Source organism: Macrotis lagotis, chromosome 1 (assembly GCF_037893015.1).
Source record: "Macrotis lagotis isolate mMagLag1 chromosome 1, bilby.v1.9.chrom.fasta, whole genome shotgun sequence".
NCBI classification, from domain to species: domain Eukaryota; kingdom Metazoa; phylum Chordata; class Mammalia; order Peramelemorphia; family Peramelidae; genus Macrotis; species Macrotis lagotis.
In genome coordinates this window covers 706776055-706798573 of record NC_133658.1, presented here as the reverse complement: position 1 = coordinate 706798573, position 22519 = coordinate 706776055, and the positions used below count along the sequence as shown (strand labels likewise).

The 22519-nt window shown below is 36.3% G+C and overlaps 1 protein-coding gene across 3 annotated transcripts in view; it reads right to left on the bottom strand.

The window, feature by feature from the left end:
- PLA2R1 (phospholipase A2 receptor 1) overlaps positions 1-22519 on the bottom strand; it is a 153731-nt gene that overhangs the window by 114492 nt on the left and 16720 nt on the right. For all 3 annotated transcript variants that reach the window (XM_074215874.1, XM_074215875.1, XM_074215873.1), the window contains exons 2-3: positions 7199-7582; positions 3648-3821 (exon numbers count right to left, since the gene is read on the bottom strand). In XM_074215874.1, coding sequence (XP_074071975.1) covers positions 3648-3821; positions 7199-7481 — 457 coding nt within the window. In that variant the 5' untranslated portion in view covers positions 7482-7582. The remainder of the gene's footprint in view (positions 1-3647; positions 3822-7198; positions 7583-22519) is intronic.

Below are 22519 nucleotides of genomic sequence, written 5' to 3'. Positions count from 1 at the left end.
GGTCATGCTCTGTTGGATCTCAGAAGAAGATGGCAGGTGTTACATTCCTTAAGTTGATATGTGCCAAAAATAAGGCCTACTTGCTGACTGATGTTCCAGACAATTGTGCATTCACTAAACCCATTTAACATATCTACTTATATGAACAAAAAAATCCCAGAGAGATTTGCAAATATTTATTCTTCAAGATCTAAAGAGATATTTAGCCTTTCTCATAGCAAGTAAGAAAGCAAATTGTGGTCTAGTTCTTAACAACAAGGCTACAAAAAAGTTAGTGTTGAAATTTTGCTTAATTAGGTTAATTTTTAAAAACAAAGAAATACCATTCTACATTCTTGGATCCTTAGAAATTCTTACCTAGAAGGAGAAAAAGGATATTCATGGATTATTAAAAAAAACTTTTACAAACCATCCTCAATCATAGAAGCCTCTTTTTTTTTTTCACTTTGATGATCTCCTAGGGATTTACATGCCTGAAAATCATGGAACATTATTATTTCTGAAGAATCAAAATAGTATTTGACCCAAAGGGTGACAGAATGATGTATAGTGCATATAAGTAGATGAAAGCATATCATTAACAATTAAGTCATCATATAAAACACATCATCAAGGATATGTTTGGTACAGGAGGTGGTCTCAACATGAAGTGAGAATAAAAGGGATTAAAGACAGACAATTCAATGGCTACACTGATATCCTCAACCATTAAAGGAAGCAGTGAAAGATCTTTAGTATAGTGGGGAGACAATCTATAGGGTATTTATACAAAGGCATGGTTCAAAATTGTACAATGTGAGAGTATAAATGGTCTGCAATCTACACAAGTGAAGGGAGTACACATATTGTTATGTATGACTGAATTAAATATTTAAAGAATGCAAGCTAAATTCTCTACCACCCTGTCATTTTCTCCCTCCAGGAAGATAGTAATTTGCAGAGTCAGGTTTCAGGTACTGAATTCTTAGTTTTCTTGGCCACTAGGAACAGAAAGCAACAAGAAAGGGAGAAAACTGGAATTGTAACTTAACACTGTAGAAATAAATCTGGCTTACTGATGATAACTGAAGGAAAGGTCAGAAGAGCTAGGCTCCAGCAGCCTGTCAAACAGGTGAAGTTCCTTAGTTGAAGGATGTTAAGCAAAGTGCAAATCTGGGGAGACAAAAGCCCTAGGCACCACAAAGCTACAATCTCCATGCAGGAAATATTAATTGGCTTTAACTGGCAGAGTTCAGAGATAGGGGCACTTTCTGATATCAGGAGAATGCAACAGTTTTAATGCACTGGTATAAGGCCTCCTTTTCAACCTAGTAAACTTGTGTGTGCCTCATTTAAAAATCATTAATCTAGGCATTTATCCACTGTGATGGAAGGGAACAGCGGGATGAATAACAAAAAAATTCATTAGTACCAATATAATTTTCCTTGCTTTAGGAATGAATGACATATTTTTAATAGTTGATTTAGTCTCCCAAATCACATGTTCCTTAGGACAATATTAAATTGAATTTGCATTCCCTGAGTATGCAATAGTGACTTTATAATTTGTTTTTTTGACATAAATTATAAGTCCTTTAACAGTGGGATGGTGTTTTGCACCATTTGAAACTGAACATCTAGAACAGTGCAATGTATGTAGTAGGCCCTAAATTAATGCAGGTTGATTAACTTTCTGATGAAGTGGTTGATGATATTTGAAGGTGGTTCAGAAATGAGTTGAGTGAATAAATCTTGTCTTAAGAGTAAAGTTTTCCATAGATAATTCTTTCCTTGAAAAAATATTTTCAGTGAGCATGAATAAAGGTAGATAGCTGAGAACTGACTTGCCATATTTGCCTTTATTGTTATTGTTTTATGTATAATATCCAGTCTGATTTGAGTTTGACCTCACCCTGTCAGGAGTGCCATTTATTATTTTCTGTATTTTACAAATGAAGAAACTGAGGCTGAGAGAGGGTCACAGCTAATTAATTAATCTAGAAACTCACACCTTCTCAGGACCCACTGCTCCTGTGTCTCCCCACTCCTTTCTCTTTTTGGAGAGGGGGGAAAAGAGAGAGGGTAGAGAGCACTTTTTAAATCCTCTGTTTAAGAAAGTTACCCAAGGCAGCCATATAATCATTTCCCACATGAATTTCACCATACTCTCTGGAATCTCATCATCCTGCATGATTTTCTGAATCCTAAAACTCATATCTCCTCAGTTATGCCGCACCCCATTCTTTGTACACCCAGCACTTAGTAAGAACCTGGCACATAGTAGGCATTTAAAAAATGTTTATTGATTGATGGACTGGCTTGTCCACGGTCAACACAATCAAGAGAATGAGGATACAGACTGAGGTCTTTCTAACTCCAGGTGGAGTGCTTTAACCACTGTGCCTACATTTCCATTTCCATTATGGTTAAAAATAATCAAATAGTTTTTAATGGGTCAGTAATACAAGTAATCTGAAAAAAATTATTGAAAAAATCAAGGGAAAGCTAGATGGTGCAGTGGATAGATAGAGCACTGGTCTTAGGAGGACCCAAGTTCAAATCTGGCATCAGACACTTAATAATTACTTAGATGTGTGACCTTGGACAAGTTACTTAACCCATTGCCTTGCAAAAATCCAAAAAAAAAAAAAGAAGCTAAAAGAGACTTTAAAACCCTAGGGAGTAACAGCATAAGTTTGAAGATGGAGCTCATTCTTACAAAGATAAACAAGTTTTCAAGGCAGCTAGGTGACGCAGTGGATAGAGTGCCACCCTGTTGTCAGGAGGATCTGAGTTCAAATCTTACCTCAGACACGTAATAATTACCTAGCTCCTGTGACCTTGGGCAAGTCACTTAACTCCATTGCCATAAATAAAAAAAAATTTAAGATAAACAGTTTTTCAGGATGATCCTGGTCAACATGAATCAGTTACTGATGTTAGCTATATACTATGAAAAGCTTAGCAAAGAAAATTAGTCTGGGATAATTGACATACAGTCTCCAGGCTAATTGGAGGGGGACATGCCATTTTGGGGAGCTGACTCAAAGGACCATTGTGTACCTGGTTTTGATGATGTGAATGATCTAGTCAAATACCACAAACCTTCTCAGAAGTGGGTAGCCAAGGTCATCCAAGTAGAAAAAGAAAAAGTCTGGATTTGGCAAGATTAAAGAAGTCCATGAAAGAAGGAATGTATTGAAAGAATAAATGTACGTTTCAGGTCTGTTTTGATGTCTCATTAAAGGAAGCTGTTATTAATGAAAGCACTGAGTACTGTAATTTAATGTGGAATAAGACTTACTTGCAAAAGGCTCTTAGAATGCTTAATTAACATCTTCTGAAGGAAAGAAAAACAGGACTCTAAAAAAACAGGACTATCCTTGAAGGAGATGCATTTCCTGAGGGACTGATGGGGGAGAAGGAGAAGGGCAACATATGCTATTAAGTTTTATGGCTCTCTAAATCCCAAAGTCTTGCATCCTAGCAACCCCAGTACAGAATATTTGTGGAGAAATATGGCAAGGTAATGGCAATATCCAATTCTGCACTAACAGCAGTGATTGTGCAGGTTGCAAAATATAATCATCTTAGCTTTTCTCAAGATATAAATAATTTTTCATTCTTTTCTTCCATTTCTAATATAGAAAAAATGTAAATTATCTTACTGGGATCTGGGCAGAATCCCCACTTCTCCTCTTTTTCATATCGACTTGTTGTGGCACACCACAGCTGCCCATCTTCTCTGCCTTCTCGGGTACATTCATAATGCCAATGGTCATTATATTGGAATGGAAACACACATGGCATTCCATGGGAATTTCCTTTCACTGTATATAATTCTATGACAGAAAAAAGCAAATTATAGAAGTGAGAAACATTCAAATAACGATCCTCTGAATTTCCTTTTTGGGAAAAAATATGTTACAATACTTCAGTCACACATATTTCATGATTTAGAATTGTAGTTAATTTTTATCTGTCATTTTGTATTTTTCCAATTGCTGTCACATTGTCGCATTTGATGACCATAATAATCCTGTGAGGTCCTTAGTACAACTACTATTATCTTCATTTTATAGAAGAGGAACCTGAATCTCAGTGGTCAAGTATTGTAGGATAATAGATTGAGAACTGGAAGGGACTTTGGAAACTATCAAATCTACTTCCCTCATTTTAACAGGTGAGGAAATGGAGTTGGAGAAAGGACAAGTAACTTGTCCAAGATCTGCCAACAAATGGTGGAACCAGGATTGAAATTCATGTGTCCAGACTCCCAAATCCTATACTCTTTCCATGACAACATGCTGTTAAAAAATAAGTATCCTGGGAGAAAGGACTCAACAAATGATACTATATGAATGTAAAGGAATACTATTATGCCCTAAGAAACCACAAAGAGAATTGTTTCAGAAGACCTTGAGACGACAACTGAGCTGAGTGAAATGAGCAGAACCAGAGGAGTGATTCATACTATAATAATGCTGTAAAAATGATCAACTTGAAAGACCTAAAATTATGATCAGTGCAATGACCAATAGTGAAATCAGAGAAATAGTGATGAAGCATGTTACTGATCTCCTCTTAGTGGGTGTGGGGGTGGGAAATGGACATGTAGGAATTAGTTTTGTTTGACTATGTATATGTATTATAAGGGTTTTGTGTTTTGATGTGTTTGTGTGTGTATACATATATACATATATATATATATACATATATATATATATATGTATATATATATATATATGTTGTCTTTTGTCTTTTTTTCAGGGAAGGGAAGGAAAAAAATGAAAATATGTAATTCAATGAAAAACACATATCCAGTCCTAGGAAGCATCTAAAGATTTGCCAAAGTGAGTACCAACCAGTGTCCTAAACCAAAAAGCCTACTGGTACTCACTTGAAACATAGGGGTCTAAAGAAGAAACTTGTTGCTTTCTGAAAATACTCAATCCTGTCTTCTTGTCATAAGTAAGGCCTGGAGAAAAGCCTTTCTCTACCTCTAGAGGCTTCGTGCTATTAGCCAAGCCTTTTTAATGAAGGGCATTATGCCAGAAGTTCACATATCAGTCATCAATAATTTATTAAGTACTTAGTATCGGCCAGGAACTGTGAGGTTACAAAGTCAGTCAGTCAGTAACTAATCAAAAGGTAAAACACAGTTCCTACTCCCAAGGAATTCAGATTACTAATGAAAGAGATAATATACAAAGAATTATGTTTATGTAAGATATGTAATATATACAATATATGCATCTATACATATATCTGTATATATAATATAAATATAAATAAATATATGAGCATACATATCTGTTTATGTATATAGAACTTACATGGTATGATGTTTTATATAAATTTGGTCTGATATATATAAATTCTTAATTTTGTTTGATCTGTACATACTTTGGATTAAAGTAAATCTTTCTGTAACTGCATTCAAAATGAAAGAAAATAAATTCTAGAGTTTACTATGCATATACCCATGAGAAAGAAAATAAAGAAATTAATTAATTTTAGCATGTCTTTCACCAGATCATTGTCAGTGATATTTTCTTTGCTCAGTTTGTGACCAAATCATATTCATTTGGTTTTGGCCAAGAGGAATTATTCTTTCAACTGTTTTTTCCAAAACTTTCTGATTAAGTATAAAGTTTCCTCTTTTTTTCACCCTACACCCTCCTCCCCTCATCATTCTCACTTCAATCCACATTTTTTTCTCTAGCACAACTACTATTGGAATATTTCAGTAGAAAATGCAATTATTTACCAAATATTCCCCACATCTCTTGACAAGCTTTCTGTGCCTTAATAGACTAGCTACTCTGTAGTTCCTTAGGGACACAGGTGTTTGTTTCAATCCACTTTTTATTCAGATCCAGGGAGGATACCACAGATCCTTTCTGTGGATGTGTTCTAGGTGTAGGAGGATGACTGAAGAGTATAAAGGTGGAAAGATACCAAATAAAAGCATCAATGTCCTCTTAGGGGAGAAGATGATTTTGTCTCCTACAGATCACCAACATTATACATATAGTATTGTGTCACTACTGAGCTTCACTCCTCACTGTTTGCTTGTGGAGGTGATGCTATTCCCGAGCCCCTGGTCCTTCAGAACTTTGACATCTCTTCCCAGGCCTAAAATCTAAGTTGTCAAAAGCAGAAGATCACTTATTGGGGAAGTTACATGATACAAACACACAATGGACATTTGATGGCAAGTATGAGGATGCAAAATGTATCTGTGCTTTTGTCACCAGTATATATAGGGACATTACCTAGACTTTGAGCACATTGATCTGTGGATGTGCCATCATGCCTAAGGGACAACTTCAAAATCAAACTTGGAGAGAACCAAGAACCCTGCCCAGAGCCCCAAAACCAGAAACATATCTCTTTTGTCAAAGGGGATTTCTTCCCTTTTTTCTCTCTTCTTCATCATTCATTTCTTTTTGATAACAATAATTCTTCTCCTACAATACTTGGAAATTGTGGTGTAAATGATAAAATAGACCTAAAGGAAAGCCTAATGGGGTAGATTCTCTGTGGATTAACTATGGAAAGACATAGATAAGAGTCAGATAGTCTAGAAAGAAAAGGATGTGCTGCTATGGGTACTTATGAAGGTTTTTCTACATCATAGATCTACTGACTTGTTCAAGGATGTACTATAAATTACTCTTAAATTCTGAGGTCAGTCACTGGAATTTGTCAAAATGATTCTAATACTCAAAGGATCATAGACATTAAAGTTATCTAATTCAACTCCCTCATTTTAAAAATTAAGAAACTAAGATCAAGTGAGCGTGTTACTTGCTCATAGTCACAGAAGTGGCAAGGGATGGGAACCCAGGTCCTCTGACTTTCATCTCAGTACTCTTTCTGCAGCATCTGGCTACTTCTAAAGACCTCTTTGGAGTAAATAAAGATATTTCAAAAAGTGATTATGATGGCTAAATTGCAAAATTTTTGCATGACTTTACATATTTTAAAATAGGGTCTATTGTCTGGTCTTCCCAATGGATGGGGAATAGGGTGAAGGGAGGAAGAAAATTTGTGCTAAAATAAAACTGCATTAAAAAAGAAAGTAAACATAAGTTCTCTTATATTTATAGGAATTTATCAAATGGTCATCATTTCCTTTCATATTTAGAAAAATATAATATGTAGAGTGATTTTGTAATCATACATATGAAACATATCCAAGTTCCTATTTTACCTTGAAAAGGATGCTCACAGATATCATCACCCCCTGACATGTATTGCATCCACTTCTGGGAAGACTGTCTTGTAGCCACCACCAGTTTCCTGTTCTTTACCTCCAGCATGTATTGGTAAGAGCCAATTACTGACTTTCTGTAACAACGCCACCACATAGAAAAATGAGCAGAATCACATTCAAACAGGTCTAAGGGCTGCTCCAGAGCACTGAGATTCAATCCTAGGCAGGTGCTGGTGCCTAGATTATAGAGGTGGGATTTGGAAACCCATTTCCATAACATAGATTCTGTTGGTTGGTTACAATTCTCCAGGACCAGTCCAAATTTACTTGCTTGGATACATGTCTTAAGGTCTTCATTTTGGATAATGAATATTCCTTTGCCTGAAAGGAAAAAAAGAATATCTAGTGTCAGACATTTCATATATAACACATCCAGATCCATAACTTTCCAGTTTTCACAGTGATAACTTAATTTTGTTCTAAGGGCCCGGATGGGGCAAGGAGGGAGAGAATCCTCACCCAGGGCTCCAGGACCAATGTGGCCTATAAAAAGTGTAAGACATATGAGGATCTCTGGATATACAACCTATTAGTTCCAACATCAATTTAGCCTTCATGCTGATTCCCCTCTGACTTTGTACTTCTGATACATTCCGTGTTATGTCAGTCATGATCCCATTTGGACTTCTCTTAGCAAAGACACTGGAATGGTTTGCCATTTACTTCTCCAGCTCATTTTACAGATTAGGAAACTGAGGCAATGAGGTTAAGGGACTTGCCCAGTCACACAGCTAGTAAAGTGACCTTAAATCCAGTTATCTATCCACTGTGTCACCAAGCTGCCTGACTTTGGTATAGAAGCAGGATTATTATGTTGCACCTGAAGGATGGAGTGCCTCCCAAAGTCTTCCCTTATAGAGGGCTCAGAACTTTCCAATTAATTAACAGCAGACATTATGCTCCCAGCGAGGTATTCCCTAGCTGCTCGGCCTCCCTGACCTCTTTCAGTCTCTGCATATGATCTTCCCTCATTAGACTGGTAAGCTCTTTGAGGGCAGGTAGTTTCTTTTTCTTCTTATCACAGTGCTTATCACAGGGCCTGCCACACTGTAAGTGCTTTATAAATATTTGTTGACTGTTGCCTGTGCTCCTGTGCTCACTATAACTTTATTTTACTGCATCTTTCTAGAAGCAATGGCAATGCTTCCTGACCAGGCGTAAGACTAGGAGGAGGCAAGGTAGACACCTGAAAAACTATGGTATAAGGTATATGGGAGAGCTAAGTGGCTCAGTAGCTATCCTGCTGAGCCTGGAGTCAAGAAGAGTCATCTTCCTGAGATCAAATCTGGTCTCAGACTTGCTGGGTGACCCTGGGCAAGTCATTTAATCCTGTTTATTTCAGCTTCCTCTTCTACAAAATGAGCTGTAGAAAGAAATGGCAAACCACTACAGTATCTCTGCCAAGAAAATCCCAAAAAAGGATCACAAAGAGTCAAAGTCAAGACTGAACAAGGATCCTCCTCCTGACTTTCAAGAGCTTCATCACCAGAAGATGGGTCAACAAGTGAGAAATATTTTTCATTACAGCAAATCATGAGAGGCAGTGTGGTGTAGAGGAGAGAGTTGGCCTTGAGGCCAGGAAGATTTGGGGTCATGATCCCCCTCTGACACATACTAGCTGAGTGACCCTAGGTAAGTAAATTAACTTCTCAGTTCCTAGGCAGCTCCCTAAATTGAAGATAAAGTTTTTGACCTACATTACAAGATGAAATAGTCTCACATAGGGCTTTCCTCCAATCAGAGGTTATTAACTCGGATCCATAAAACCAAAAGATACTTTCAGGGCATCCACTAACTTAAATGGACAAAAATATATTATTTTCACTCATTTCTAATTGAAATTTAGCATTTCCTTCAATTATTTAAAAGCATGATTCTGAGAAGGGGTTCATAGGCTTCACCAGATATAGAAAATGTTCAAGAATCCCTGGTCTAGTGCTTGATATCATCTCTCTATAAGAGGTCCCTATGTGAAGAACTCAGGTGAGTCCAGTCCTTTTAATGTACTAAGACTATCTCCAAAGATCATTATGCCCCATAGCCATCACAGGTTCTTCTCTCCCTTAGTCAATTTTGTTCTCCTGTAGCTGATCTTGTTCTCCTATTTAGTTCTTAAGTGGTATCAGAACTTCAGAACTTCTTGTTAGTGCTCAAAATGTAATAGGGATGTGTGGCATTGGTCTGCCCAGGAAGCATTGGGACAGGAAGCACTAAAAGTCTGCAGATTGTGAGCACTGGTAAGTGACTTGACTGAACACCTAAATAATTGTGGGAGCAGTTATTTTGTCAATTGGTCCAAGGTTGGTTGAGTCACAAAAAAAGCTCAGTAAGTCAGAGGAAATAGCCTATAAAGCAGAATAGGCATTCATTGACAGATGGAGATGTTGCTGACTGCATATAATAATCTATATTCTATTACCTGTTCTTCCATTTTCTCAAGGACAGAGAAGTCACTTAACTTTTCTTAGTCTCTGTATCTGTAAAATGTAATATTTGATAAAACACTTTTTTCACAGGGTTGTAAGGAATATACTTTTTAGAATTGAAAGCTAAAGGATTGCAAACATTAGAGAACACCTAACAAAATATGGGGAATGAATGAATGAAAATGTATAAATAATATTGTGCCATAAGAAATTATTAAAGTTTGGACTGTGGACTGATGCAGAGTAAAGTGAACAGAACCATGAGAAGAATTTATACTATAATATTAACACTGTAAAAATGAACAATTGTGAAAGAGCTAAGAATTTGGGTCAACACAATAATCAACTGTTATTTCAGAAGACATCTGAAGTATCCATAACCACTCCTTGAAAAGAGCTGATACAGTAATGTGTATGATGAGATATAGTTTTGTTTGTGATAAATATGGCCATTCTATTTATTCGAAACTAAAATTTTTACCTTGTTTTTCTTTTTTTTAATCTCACAGAGGAGGGTTTAGGAATTAGGTAGGGGAAGAGAAATGGAAGAGAAAAGGGGAAAACAGCACATTTAAAAATTAAACAGACAAAAATGTTTTTAAAATTAAAGGAGACTATATAAATATGATTAGTTAGTTATTTATTATTAAATAACTATAATTGTCAGGCATTTCAGACAAGCTTTCCTTTAAGACTTTAGGAGACCAAATTAGTTCTCTGAAAACTACTACTATTAGCATGGTATTAGAAATAAAATCAAAGGTGAAGTGGAGAATGAACTGTTTTAGAAAAGATTTCAGAGAAATGCAAATTAAAGCTTCTCTGAGGTACCACCACACCTCTCAGACTAGTCAATATGACCAGAAAGGACAATGATCATTGTTGGAAGGATTGTGGGAAATCTGGGACACTATTACATTATTGGTGGATCTGTGAACTCATCCAACCTTTCTGGAGAGCAATTTGGAACTATGCCCAAAGGGCAACAAAAATGTGCATACCCTTTGATCCAGCTATACCACTACTAGCTCTATACCCTGAAGAGATGATGAAAAATGGTAAAAACATCACTTGTACAAAAATATTCATAGCAGCCCTGTTTGTGGTGGCAAAGAATTGGAAATCAAGTAAATATCCTTCAATTGGTGAATGACTTAGCAAAACTGTGGTATATGTATGTCATGGAGCACTATTGTTCTATTAGAAATCAAGAGGGATGGGAATTCAGGGAAGCCTGGAGGGATTTGTATGAACTTATACTGAGTGAGATGAGCAGAACCAGAAAAACACTGTACACCCTAACAGCAACATGGGGCTGATGTTCAACCTTGAAGGACTCACTCATTCCATCAGTGCAACAATCAGGGACAATTTGGGGCTTTCTATGATGGAGAATACCATCTGTATCCAGATAAAGAACTGTGGAGTTTGAACAAAGTCCAAGGACTATTTCCTTTAATTTAGAAAAAAACTGATATCTTATTGTCTGATCTTGTTATATCTTATACTTTATGTTTTTTCCTTAAGTATATGATTTCTCTCTCATCCCACTCAATTTTTATCAATGTACAACATGGAAACGATGTAAAGACTGGCAAATTGCTTTCTGTGGGGGGTGGGGGAGGGAAGTAAGATTAGGGGAAAAATTGTAAAACTCAAAGTAAATAAAATCTTTAATAAAAAAAGAAAAGATTTCATTCAGAATACAGGCAGGTGTCTGAAGAAATCATGTGTTTCCAAAATATCTGGTAATAGTCATTCAGAATTAAAGTGTCTCCCTCTGGATGCTTACATGACCAAAAGAAATTTTCTTTCTCTCCTCTCTTTTGTTCTAGATTCCATGATGTTCTAAGGTTCACTTTTAACCTTTACCACTTCCTAATCATCTTCTGACTGACCTGGAGTTATGTTTATTTTTCACTACAAATAATTCTGAACTTTGTTCTATCTTTCACTTTTCACTTCCTCAATCCTGAAGGAATTCTTTTATTCCTATGTTCAATGCAGCAGATTAAGGATAGTTTTTTTTTTTCCTGGGGAGGGGGGAAAGAGGAGGTAGGTGCAATATCAGTGGTGCATAAAGATAAAAACACAAGTATGTAATACTTTAAGTTTTATAGAGAACTTTGTGACAAACTTTTATAACTTTTTAGTATGAAGAAATTGAGGTTCTATTGGTTGGAAAACATGCCAAAAGGCACATAGTAGGAATTCAAACCTGTATCTTATGACTTCATGTACAATGGTCTTACAGATATACCATAATTAAAAAAAAATCTCCAGTTATTTAAGGTTTTTCCCTTTCCTAGGAAACACCATTATTCAGGGTCAATAAAGTTGGCAGAGCTCCTCCAAGGAAAGAGCCTATTTTTCTAGGAAAGCTATGTAACTTCCCTCAGAAGACCACTTTCCCTCCCTGGCAGTATTCCCTCAAGTTGTATTTTTGCACATTTCTGGTTCATCAGGAGTTTCCCCTTCTATTAAGTGGAAAAATAAATGAAATGATCTTGAAGATCCCTTCCTTTTCTAAATTCTGCTAATGTTCCATCTATGATATGACTTCAGGCTTCAAAAATGACCACTTACAGTGGCAAAAATAAAGCAAGACAAGTAAATAAAATTACTCATAAATTCTCGTTCTTTTTTGGTTAAAAAAGTTTAATTTTATGAGAGATTCCTGAACAAATGATAGCATTTGAATACAATGGAATATTATTGTAGCATATGAAATAATGAGAATGAGAGATTTAGAGAAGTTCTATAAAGTAATGTAGAGTGAAGAGAGAAAAAAAGAGGAAAATTTATATAATGTCTATAACACTATAAAGGAAAACAACTTTGAAAAGCTTAAGAATCCTGATGAATAAAATGACCAATCAGGACTCCAGAAGACTATGGTGGAAAAGACTTAGAACATTTCTTTGCAGAGGCAGAGAGGGGTAAAATATAGTCCTCAAGCTTGTGGAAAGCTTGAAACTTTTTTATTTTTTATTTTTTAGGTTTTTGCAAGGCAATGGAGTTAAGTGGCTTGCCCAAGGCCACACAGCTAGGTAATTATTATTAAGTACCTGAGGTCAAATTTGAACTCAGGTCCTCCTGACTCCAGGGCCGGTGCTCTATCCACTGCACCACCTAGTTTCCCCAAAGCTTAAAACTTTTTCAGAAGAACTTTGAAGGTCAACTTATTTTCATAATAATACTAAGATTTTATTTGCCTATTAAAAGACTTCATGCTTTTACAAATACATACTGAGTGAAGTGAAACTATTTTCATATTCTTCAAAGTAGCATATCATGATAAATAGAATGATGAAGCAGATATGAGAGTCCTTCCCAGGGTCACGCAACTAGTAAGTGTCTGAATCCAGATTTGAACTCCAGTCTATCTGACTCCAGGCCCAGCTCTCTGTCCACTGTGTCCAGAAAAGAGGTAGGATAAGTACAAATACTAGGGTGCTGAAATCTGGGATGGATGAATTAATTTTTTTAAACCTTCAGTATCTGTCTTTGTTGTAAAACAAAAGTAACAGAATGACAATGTCTACAGTCAGATATGTGGTCATTCAGATACATCCAAAAGTAGAAGGTACTCAACTCAGTTCTCTGCTGCTGAATTTGAAATACTGATGTGGCCATGGTTGTGGTGGATAGGTGGGAACACCTAAGGGTCCAGATGCTTCAAAGATTCAGAGGTAGAAGAGCTTTAAGAGGTGATCTAATATCTCTCCTCCTTATTTTACAGATGAGGAAACAGAGGCCCAGAGACAAAGAGGCTTGACTAAAGTCTCATACTTTGTAAAGTAGTATAGTTGACAAATCCAGTGCTTTTTCCATTGCAATATGAAAGATTTTCAAATTTCTTTCAGTGGGATGATTCACTAGAGCAATAAAGGAAGCCATCTTCATAGCATTTCAAAAAGTTAAAAACTTATAACTGTATGTGTAATACTATAAGCATTTATCAAGCCTAGGCAGAGAATGGGATGTCCTGGTTCAATCCCATTTTGCTCAATAGGAAGCTGCACATGTAGCCTCACATTCACTTGACAAAAAAGTCCTCAAAATTAATCCTAGGCAAGACATTTCAGCATTTATTGGTTCCAATAAACCTGCCACCTCAAAAAAAGAATTCTATTCCATCACAAAAGGTAAAAAACAACAGCCTCCTTTTCACCATCTAGTTATAATAGGCTCTGGTTTGAACACCATTAATCTCCATAAATTCACTGAGGAGACACTATAATTATCTTCAAAAAGACTGTAAGGAGTTCCAATACATGTATCAACAGTCCTATTGTATTATACGTGCCCATCTGTGTTAGCTGTAACAAGAGAAGATGTGAAAATAAACTACTATTCCTTGATATCTGTAGCTGTCAAATTTCAAAAGTGATAAAAATCAAATGTGGAAGGAATCAAGATTGATTATATACGTCAAGGACATCAGTTCTGCTTGAACACTGATTAACTGATTAATGCAGTGCTGCCAGAATTACTAAAGCTCTTTCCAGGAAAAAAATGTTATTATACTTCCCTTCATAATTACAAGTTCTAGAGTAGAAAAGGGATTGATTTACTCAAAGTAATTGAGTAGAAAGAACACCAGATTTCAAGTCAGAGGAGCCAAGTTCATTCAAATCCTTGATCTGCCATTGACTATCTGCATGACCTTGGGTACCTCTTTATATTTGCTAATCTGCTTTTTCTTTAAAATGAAGAGATTGAACTCAATGACCTCTAAGATGCTGTCTACCTCTATGATTCAATGAACTAACAGTTACTCATGAAAAATGCTCCGAAATTTAGATTTTTTTTCTCTAGTGTTTCCCCCAGAGGTAGATGCAGAATTGTCCAAAGATCTATCAGACTGTCCATGGAAGAATTTGAAATTGGCCTGCAGGAATCATTTCCATTTTTACAAAGGAGAAGGGAAAAAAAGACATAACCCTTAGTCAGGTGAACTTTTAATACTGCTATCCAGGAACAATTTCTGGAAAACTGACCCTTGAAACTTGGCCTGGTAAATGGGAATTTGTCCAATCAGTCTTATACTACTGTGTACTAAGTGGATCAGTGGTCCCATTGATATAAATACTCTCTCCATTATTCATTCATGCCTGCAAATTCTGTGAAAATCTTGGTAATCTCCTCCCATAAGTCACTCACAGGAAGTCTTCTACTAGTGGCTCCCCAAGAAATCCAAACATGCTTTAATTGTTGTTCAATCATTTTTCAGTTATTTCTCAACTTTTGTGATTCCATTTTGGGATTTCTTGGCAAAGATACTGGAGTGGTATTTCCTTCTCCAGGTGATTTTACAGATAAGGAAACTGAGGCAAGCAGGGTTAAGTGACTTGACCAAGATCAAACAACTACTACCTTTAGTTGTATTTGAATTCTAGAAGATGAGTCTTCCCAACTCCAGGTCATGCAATGTGCCACTTTTGTTGTTTGTTTTTACTTACGTAAGTCTCTTTATGACTCCTTTTGAGATTTTCTTGGTAAAGATACTGGAGTAATTTACCATTTCCCCTTCTCTAGCCCATTTTATAAATAAGAAGACCAAAGTAAACAAGGTTAAGTTACTTGCACAAGGTCACAAAGTTTGAAATGTCTGAAGTCTGATTTGAATTCAGATCTTCCTGCCTCCAGACCCAGTATTCTATCACTTGAACCATCTATCTCTGCTACCTAATTGTCCAAAAAATTGGCTATCAATGAAGTATGCAGGCTAAATGTTTTTACACATGCTATCTCATTTAATCCTTACAACAATCCAGAGAGATAGGCGCTATTATTATCTGCATTTTGTAGTTGAAGAAACTGAGACAAGCAGGATGAAGTGACTTGTCCAGGGTCACAAAAGTTTGAAGTCATATTTGAACCTTGATCTTCCTGACTTCAAGCCCGTATTTCTATCCACTGTAATATCGGTTGCCTCTAATTTAAGCACTATTAGTTAAGAGTTTGAAAAGTAACTAGAAGCCTAGAACTATGCCCAAAAACAATAAAATCATACCCTTTGACACAGCAATACCAATACAAGGTCCATATCCAAAAGAAATCATAAAAAATGAGAAAAGTTCCACCTGTTCAAAAATATTTACAGCAACTCTTTTTGTAGTGTCAAAGATTTGTAAACTAAGGGGGATACTATCAATTTGGGAAATGACTGAATAAGTTATGGTATATGAATATTATGGAAAACTATTATTCTATAAGAAAACATGAGTGATCAGACTTTAGAGAAGCACAAAGTGAATTGCAAGATCTGATGCTGCGTGAAGAGAGCAGAACCAATTGTACACATTAACATCAATATTGTGAATTGGTTACCTCTAATGAATAAAACTATGCTCAGCAGTTCAGAGATCAAATACAACTCTGGGAGACCTGTTATAGACAATATCATCCGGGGGGGGGGACAACAAAAAACCATGGAATCTGAATGTACACTATGTTCCCTTTTTAAAAAAAAATCTTTAATGTTTTTCCTTCCTATCTCATGGTTTTCTTTCTTTCCCCTAATTCCTTTTACCATGAGATTCTCACCTGCCTACAAATAATTCAAGTCTTCTTTGTCTTTTAAAACATTCTCTCTAGATTATGCCTTTCATTTTAGCTATTGTCCTCACCTCTCATTCTCAGTTGAATGCCTGAAAAGGAAAAATAACCAAACCAAACCAAACCAAATCAATAATGGCTTATTCTGATTTCCCTCTTTTTCACTCTCTTCTCACTCTTTTAGCTATCATCTTCACCTCTCTTTCTCAGTTGAATGCCTAAAAAGGAAAAATAAACAAACTAAACCAAACCAATCCAATAATGGTTTATTCTGATTGCCCCTTTTTTCACTCTTTTAATTCCTTCTTTTCACTCTCTTCTTCACCCTTATAATTGCCAAATCTGATAGTCTTTTTCTCAGTTCTTTTCCTTTTTGACCTCTCTTAGATATTTGACGATGTTACCAAATTTTCCTCTTCACCTTCTTCTTCAGTCTTCTCTTTGAGTTTTCTTAACACTGCTCTTAATTGTCCTATGTCTGATTATTTTCTCTGGATTTATAGATACAAGCATGAGTCTGTCTTCTGAGTTTCAGTACCACATCATGAACTGTCTTTTGAACATTTAGAACTGGGCATACTACAGGTATCTCAAACTCAAAGTGAGTTTGAGGTAACACAGTGTGATACATAAAGCACAGGCCTAGGAATCAGGAAGACCAAGGTTCAGATTCTACCTCAGACACTTGCTGTGGGAAACCAAGCAAGTAACTTTTAAGTACTTCAACATTTTACTACATAGTGACAACATTAGGTTGAATGGCCTATGAGGTCCACCATTACCCCCAGCTCAATTTTTTGATACAAGCCTATATACAAATATATCCACATATACAAAAGAAAACCCACAGAAACCTGCCCATTTTCCAAACATTCCTAATTTTCTCCAGCACAATCCTTTCCACTGACCAAGTTAGCAACCTTGATGGCAGTCTTGATACCACACTCTACCTCGTGCCACATCTCCATTCAGTCAAAAAATCTTTCCATTTCTACCTTCACTAGTTTGTCATTTGGGTATTCTTCGATAATTAAGGATAAGAATCAACCAATCACAGATAGAAATAGGAACATTCATAGGTACATCTATGCCTTTCCCTTAATAATAACATGTCATTTTGTGACCCCATTTGGGATTTTCTTGGCTAAGATACTGATGTGGTTTGCCATTTCCTTCTCTAGTTTATTTTACAGATGAGGAACTGAGACAGACAGAGTTAGGTGACTTGCCCAGGGTCACCCAGCTAGTAAGTGTCTGAGACTGAATTTGAACTTGGGAAAATGAGTTTTACAGATTAAGCTCAGCATGCTATCCACCTGCTATCCCATTCATAAGGCTACATTCTCATTAGCATAAGAAGAAAAAGATTATTTGGATAATCTCATGTCATCCCATCATTTACAAAATTCCATAATATTCCATTGGCACTACCCATCAGAAGATGCTCCCTCTTTACCATAGCACTACCTTCTATAGGATGTCTAACCTCATATTTCCACCTGTTAGTCTTCTCCTCCAAATTATCCTATATCTAATTGTTTCCTCTCAAGAGATTTTTATCTCCTTAAAGACAGGGATGGTCACCTTTTTCTTTGTACTCTCTCCACATCCTTTCTACTGCAATTGCTGGCAGGTAGTAGGAGATAATAAATGCACATTGATTGATTGCTCTGAATATTGTTCCATCTGTAAATCCTGTATTCCCACAATGTCTTACCCAAAGTAGTCCCCGAACAAGCATTTGTTTTGTTGATTTGAATCTGATAAAATATCCTTAACCCATTTTAGAGGGCAGCCACTAAAGTCTACCCACTGGCTAGTCTCTTTAAGAAGATGTGGATCACATCCTGGAGTCTTTCCCACTAACTATATTCCAATTGCCTGATCAAAATGCAGCTTAGGGGAAAATTTCAAAATCTGTCTTTGATTCACTGTTTATAATAACTTTCAGCCTACTCACATTCACCATGAGCTTCATCATTGTCCTCTGGGTGATACTCATTTTTTAATTCTTCAGAGACTTTAATGTTCTTTTTCTTTTCTCTTTCTTTTTTTCAGGTTTTTGCAAGGCAAACAGGGTTAAGTGGCTTGCCCAAGGCCACACAGCTAGGCAATTATTAAATGTCTGAGACCGGACCTGAACCCAGGTACTCCTGACTCCAGGGCCGGTGCTTCATCCACTACGCCACCTAGCCGCCCAACTTTAATGTTCTTTGACTCAAAGTCAAGCAATAATATTGGCAGAATATCATTATTAAAAAGATAGGCCTTTGTTTCATGACAAAATGTGAGGCCATTAAAATAATTCTGCAATTTCTCAAAAAAAAAAGCAATCCAGATTGCTTTTTCTTCCTAGAGCTGTTCAATTCTGGGCCAAATCATTGTCTAAGACTATCTACAATGTCTGTCATATGTGTATATTTGTGTGTTTATAATCTCTCTCTCTCTCTCTCTCTCTCTCTATATATATATATATAGATAGATAGATAGATAGATAGATACATATCTATCTATATGTATTTTGATATATGTATACATATGTTCACATATGGATATAGATACATGTCTGGCTATGTACATACCTACATATATCTGTATATCTATATATCTACATATATTCATATATATCCATATATCTGTTTTATATATATGCACATATATAAAATATATATTATGAAGAAATGGAGAAAAGGTTGTTTAACAAAGAAATGTATGATCAATGAAGATATATAAGGAATAGTGATGGTTTACCTGTATGTATCATTGTCACCTTCCTGAGAACAAGAGAAAACAAGGAAGCTTCCTACAAATTGAATTGATCCTCTGCATCAACTTTTTGGTAATTAAAGAACAAGAGAGATAAGATGGGTAGGTACTGATGATTTGTGCTTTACACTTGGAGGGAATACTCAGATGATGAGTTTAAAGATCTATATGTGTATTTAAGTCTCCAGTTTTAAAGTCATTTTTCTTCTCTGTGGGGAGACCTCCAGGCAGTTTTCTACAGGAGATTTTCTCTACTAGCAATTCCCCAAGTGAAGTCAATCCTGATAAGATGTTCATTGATAAGACAATATTTTAATGATCCTAAAAGTATTTAACAGAGGTTTTTGAAACCCCAACGCTTTCAGATTCTAAAGAACTGAATAGTGGACCCAACATTCCAGGTAACTGATACTTCAGGCTGCTGGTTGTTTGGTTTTCAGGTGGAGGCACTCACCAGCTCTTCGGGCTAGTATTGTTTAATGCACAAAAGTGCTATGGGAGTGGAATTAGAAAGAGGAGATCAGAGCAGATCAAGAATAAGGCAATGGAAGTCAAAAATTCTGACATAGAGCTCAATTTCATGATTTTAAGGTTCTTATTTTACAGGGGGAGCTAACTCAAATCAAATGAGATTATGCAACTTCTGCAAGGTCACACAGTTAGCAAGAGATTTTTCTAGCTCCAGATTCTTAGTTTGGTCTCTACACATATAATACTCTGATGAATTAACCATTACCCGCCCCCCCCCCCCCACCCCGGTTGTGAGTCCATCGGGTTAAGTGACCTGCTCAGGGTCACACAGCTAATATGATGAGTCAAGGGGCTGAGGTTGGATGTGAACTCAGGTCCTCTGATTCCAAGCTTCTATCCACTGCGCCACCTGGCTACCCCAAACACAGCAACTCTTTAAGAAGGACAAGCATGATAGAAAAATTAACTCAGAATGTCTGTACTTGCTACTTCAATTTTAACAATTTTTTTGAGAGGCATTGGGGTTAAGTGACTTGCCCAAGGTCACACAGCTAGGTTATTATGTGTCTGAGACTGAATTTGAACTCAGATCCTTCTGACTTCAGGGCCGGTGCTCTATCCATTGCACCACCTAGGTGCCCCCCAATTTTAGCATTTTTTATTTTTTTTAATTTTTTTAAAATTTTTTTTTCAATTTTAGCATTTTAAACTTATCTCTAGTTTAGAACCAAGATGTGAAACTCAAACAGAAATGGATCTCTGTGGGTCACATACTGACTTGTGAAATCAAAAATTAATATTAGCTATCATCTATGTTATTATTGTTGCTATTCAGTAACTTCAGTCATATATGATTCTTTATGACCCCCTTTTGAGATTTTCTTGGCAATGATACTGCACTGGTTGCCATTTTCTTCTCTAGCACATTTTAGAAGAAACTGAGGCAAACCAGATTAAGTGACATGCCTGAAGTCATACAGTTAGTGTCTGAGATCAATTTGAACTCAAGTCTTCCTGACTCCAGGGCTGGTGTTCTATTCATTGTACCCCTGAGGTGTCCTATCTACTTTGTACTATATATTTTTAATTTTTCTAACCATTTACCATTGACATTTTACTCTGGTTCAGACCACTTGGAAATTGCAGGTTTCACACATCTGGTTTAGAATGTTTACTTCTGTTAAACTATAACACAAATGCTTCTTTCTATATAATTTTCAGTGCCTCCCTTTTTCTGTACTTCTGTTTGAAAACTCCCTTTTCCTTCTCTATTCTTGTATCATCCTTAACTCTGAGTTTTCTTTTCCCTCTCGCTTCAGGAATTGGTATTATCTCCAACACCACAGTCCTTCTAAGATTATTCTCTGAAACTTTTCTTTGTATTTTCTAGTCATTATTTCCTTTTCTCTATAATCTCCCTTAATCTAACTCCATAGTCGAAGAGCCATACAATCTCTTTTCTCCTGTGACAAAGTGCGGGAACCTGAAGGAATCCAATGGTGCTCTAGTTTTCTTTCATTTTGTTTTGTTTTTTGGTCTAACATGTTAACCAAACCTTCACGAAGCCAATAAATCTTTATAGTCTCTGTTCTCTTGACTTTCAGACTATTTCTAACTTTCTGCTTTGTTTCTTCCTTTTCACTTACTTAGGAATAACCTTCTTTTGGTAAACTGTGTCACAGGTTCATGATTTTTTATGGAAAAGAAATAGAGGTTTTATGAGAATTGTTCCAAATTGCCAGACATTTTTTCTCATTCTTAGATATTAAATACTAACTTATGCCTAAAGTTACTCTATGGGGAAAATAGGAAATAATTAAAGGAAGGAAAGCACTAGAATAAAGAGGGATGGGAAAGTCTTCCTAGAAGTTAGGATTTTGGTTGGACCCAGTAGGAGGAAATGAGGAAGGAGTATTCTGAGTAGATGGACAGACAGAGAAAATTCCTGTAGCTGAGAGATGGAGTACCTTGGAGACCATTGTCAATGAACTAAAGATTACATGATGGAGATAAAGGTTTAAGAAATGTAAAAGGAAATTATGTTAAAAAAGATTTTGAACACCAAAGGATCCTGTAGACAAAAGGGAATTATTGGAGTTCAGTGAATAGGGAAATGACACTGTAGACCTGTCATTTAGCAATGTGATTTTTGTAAGTGAATGGAGGGCAGAATGGAGTTGAAGAGACCTGAGGCAGCCAGACCCACAAGGAGTGTGAGGCAATGATGAGAGACTATCCCAGTGTGATGGCAATAAAGAGGATATTCAAAATGTTGCAAAGGGGAAATCCACAGGCCTTGGGAATAGCTTGGATATGGGGGGTGGGGTGGGGATGGAGATAGAGATAGGGAGGAATCAAGGATGATATCTAGGTTGTGAGCCTGAGGGACTCAGTATATGGTGTTATAACAGTGGTGTGGTTGGGGCAAAAGTTTTGTCTTGTACATATTGAGTTTAAGATGTCTACCAATGGGATCATGTCCATTCTCATTAAATCAGAGAAAAGTATAAATACCTTTAGAGGATTCATTGGATGTTAACATCTCTCTAATAACTTAGTACCCATCTTTAATGAGGGGGTAAGGGGAATTGATAGGTATAAAGAAAAAGAAAATAAATCCTTTTCTCCCCTTATACAAGATAATTTTGAGATAACTGCTGGAGGCAGGGTGAGTGGTCAAAATAGATGTCAAGCAGAAAGTGGCATGTGAATCATTTTTTAAAGTTAAATCAAATAAGAAAGGGGGATCTAGATCTTAGTTTACAAGGGCTCCCTTGGGAGAAGAGAAATAGAAGATTCTTATATTGGAGTTATAGTGCAACCATTACTAATTCAGGAAACGGAGAGAGGTAGGGCATAAAAGGGACTCACCTAGGGTAGGTTCCTTGGGAAGTATTGCAACTTTCTATTTTAACTAATTTTCTATAGTCTTATAAGTTTCCCTGCCCTCCTTCTAACTCACAAGTGTACTGTAATTAATACAACAACCTCTCTCTTCTAAGGAAACTTTTTTTTCTGTACCTTTGTGCCT